At 62.4% G+C, this 1675-nt stretch overlaps 2 protein-coding genes across 2 annotated transcripts; both read left to right on the top strand.

Annotated features, from left to right (window-relative positions):
* Positions 1-339, top strand: TraAM80_09753 (uncharacterized protein; the record flags this gene model as incomplete). The annotated part of the gene is made up of 1 exon (XM_029386419.1): positions 1-339. A coding segment is annotated over one exon (339 nt), but the record flags the coding sequence as incomplete, so codon positions are not given.
* A 579-nt stretch (positions 340-918) lies between these two features.
* Positions 919-1323, top strand: TraAM80_09752 (uncharacterized protein; the record flags this gene model as incomplete). Its single annotated transcript, XM_029386418.1, has 1 exon — positions 919-1323. The coding sequence occupies one exon, from the start codon at positions 919-921 to the stop codon at positions 1321-1323; it is 405 nt and encodes a 134-aa protein (XP_029233742.1).
* Between the last annotated feature and the right edge of the window lie 352 nt (positions 1324-1675).

Below are 1675 nucleotides of genomic sequence, written 5' to 3'. Positions count from 1 at the left end.
TGCTGCTCATGCTGCTGGGCAGTCAGGCGTACGGGCTCCACCGAACTTCAGGGAACATTAACACCACCGACTGGCACTGCGGATTCAAAAGAAGCAGCAGACGGTGGGGCACAATCATCTTCAGCCTCCGCACAGCCATCCGGCACGCCCACTTCCAACACTCCCGGCGGCGGCGATGGTGGAGGCGCCACTACAAGCACGACCGCCAGCAGCCCCAGTGGTGGGAACCACACGAAAGACAACGCGGACGGCAGCGACACGTCCACTGTGTGGGTGCGTGCCACGCCGCTGCTGCTGCTGCTGCTGACGGCTGCCGTTGCCTGCACTGCTGGGGAGTGACTGCTGCGGGGCAACCGCACACACGCACACACCCTGGCAGGGCGACGCAGCGTGTTTGTGCGCTGAGTTTGCGTGTCGTCCCCGTGGTCCAACTCCTTTCTTGTGCTTTGAGGGGTACTCCTTTGCTTTTTTTTTCACTTTTGTTTCAATGGTCGTTTGCTACGCACACTCCCAGTGGGTGGTGCCTCCCCCTCCTGTTTGCCGCTGCCATCAACACACGCACGCTGCCGGCATCGTGGCTGTGCGTCGCACGGACTGCCCGAAACGAGAGACGAGGCCGCGGAGACCGTGAGGGGCAGCCGTGATGTGTGCGATAAGGCAGTTCTTTTTTTTTATGCGGGCAATGAGTACACCCACACACAGCCCTCTTGCGCCTCCGGCCATGTGAGTGGAAACGCCTGCCAACGTAATTGATTCATGTTGTTTTTGTTTCCGCCAGGGGTCCTGCTGAGCTTCCGCCTTAATTTTGTTTCATCTTTTTTTGTTGGGTAAATCACTGCGGCTCGCTTTTGGTTTGCGCCGTGCCAGCTGCTGTCGCAGCGTGTCGTGTTTGCTGCCGCTGCCTGCTGTGCGGCTGACATGCCCCCATTCCACTTTTTGTTCCCGCTAGAGGCACCGGTAGTTCACGGCGACGATTCTTTTAGTTTTCTGCTGCGATGGCGCGGGAGTGGCGGGGCGTTTGGCCGCCGCTTTGAAGGGCCCCGCTGCGGAGGGAGAGAATGGGCGGGGTGTGCGGCGCTGTTTCTGCGTGCGGTGTTGGGTGCGTTGTGCGGCCGGCTTTTCCTGCGCGTGTCTCCGCCCTCGCGCGGTGGGGGTGTTGCACTGCGCCTTCGCCGCGCCGTCTGCTGCGGTGCGTGTGAGCGGTGCAGCGACAAGAGTGGGGATGGCTGGCCGTGTGCTGTTGGTGTGCGCCCTCTGCGTGCTGTGCTGCTGCTGCTGCGGTGGTGTCGGTGCGTGGGGCGGCGGCTACTGCACGGAGGGTGACTGGAGGGACTTGAGGGCGGTCACGAAGGACATGACGGAGGCGGAGATTGAGGGGAAGTACTGCGGCCGCAAGCCGGAGTTTGCGCAGGGGCTGCGGGCGAGTCCGCAGTCAGGCGGTGAAGGATCTTTCTACAGGCACCGGCGGGAGTAGTCCGAGCAGCGGCGGAGGAGGCGAGGACCAAACTGAGGATGGGCGGTCAGGTTCAGACAGCCATGAGCGGTCCGGTGTTGCAGGTGGAAGTGCCAGTCCGGGTTCGTCGGAGGAGAACATCAGTGGCGGAGGAGAAGTGGGACCACCGGGGGGCGTGGAGGGACGAAAGTCTTCAGAGCAGGCGGAAGGGCCATCATCGTC

This window comes from Trypanosoma rangeli (genome assembly GCF_003719475.1).
Source record: "Trypanosoma rangeli strain AM80 chromosome Unknown Tra_15.4_contig_00671, whole genome shotgun sequence".
In the NCBI taxonomy this organism is placed as follows: Eukaryota; Euglenozoa; class Kinetoplastea; order Trypanosomatida; family Trypanosomatidae; genus Trypanosoma; species Trypanosoma rangeli.
The sequence above is the reverse complement of the archived record's forward strand: the minus strand, read 5'-3'. Positions and strand labels throughout refer to the sequence as shown.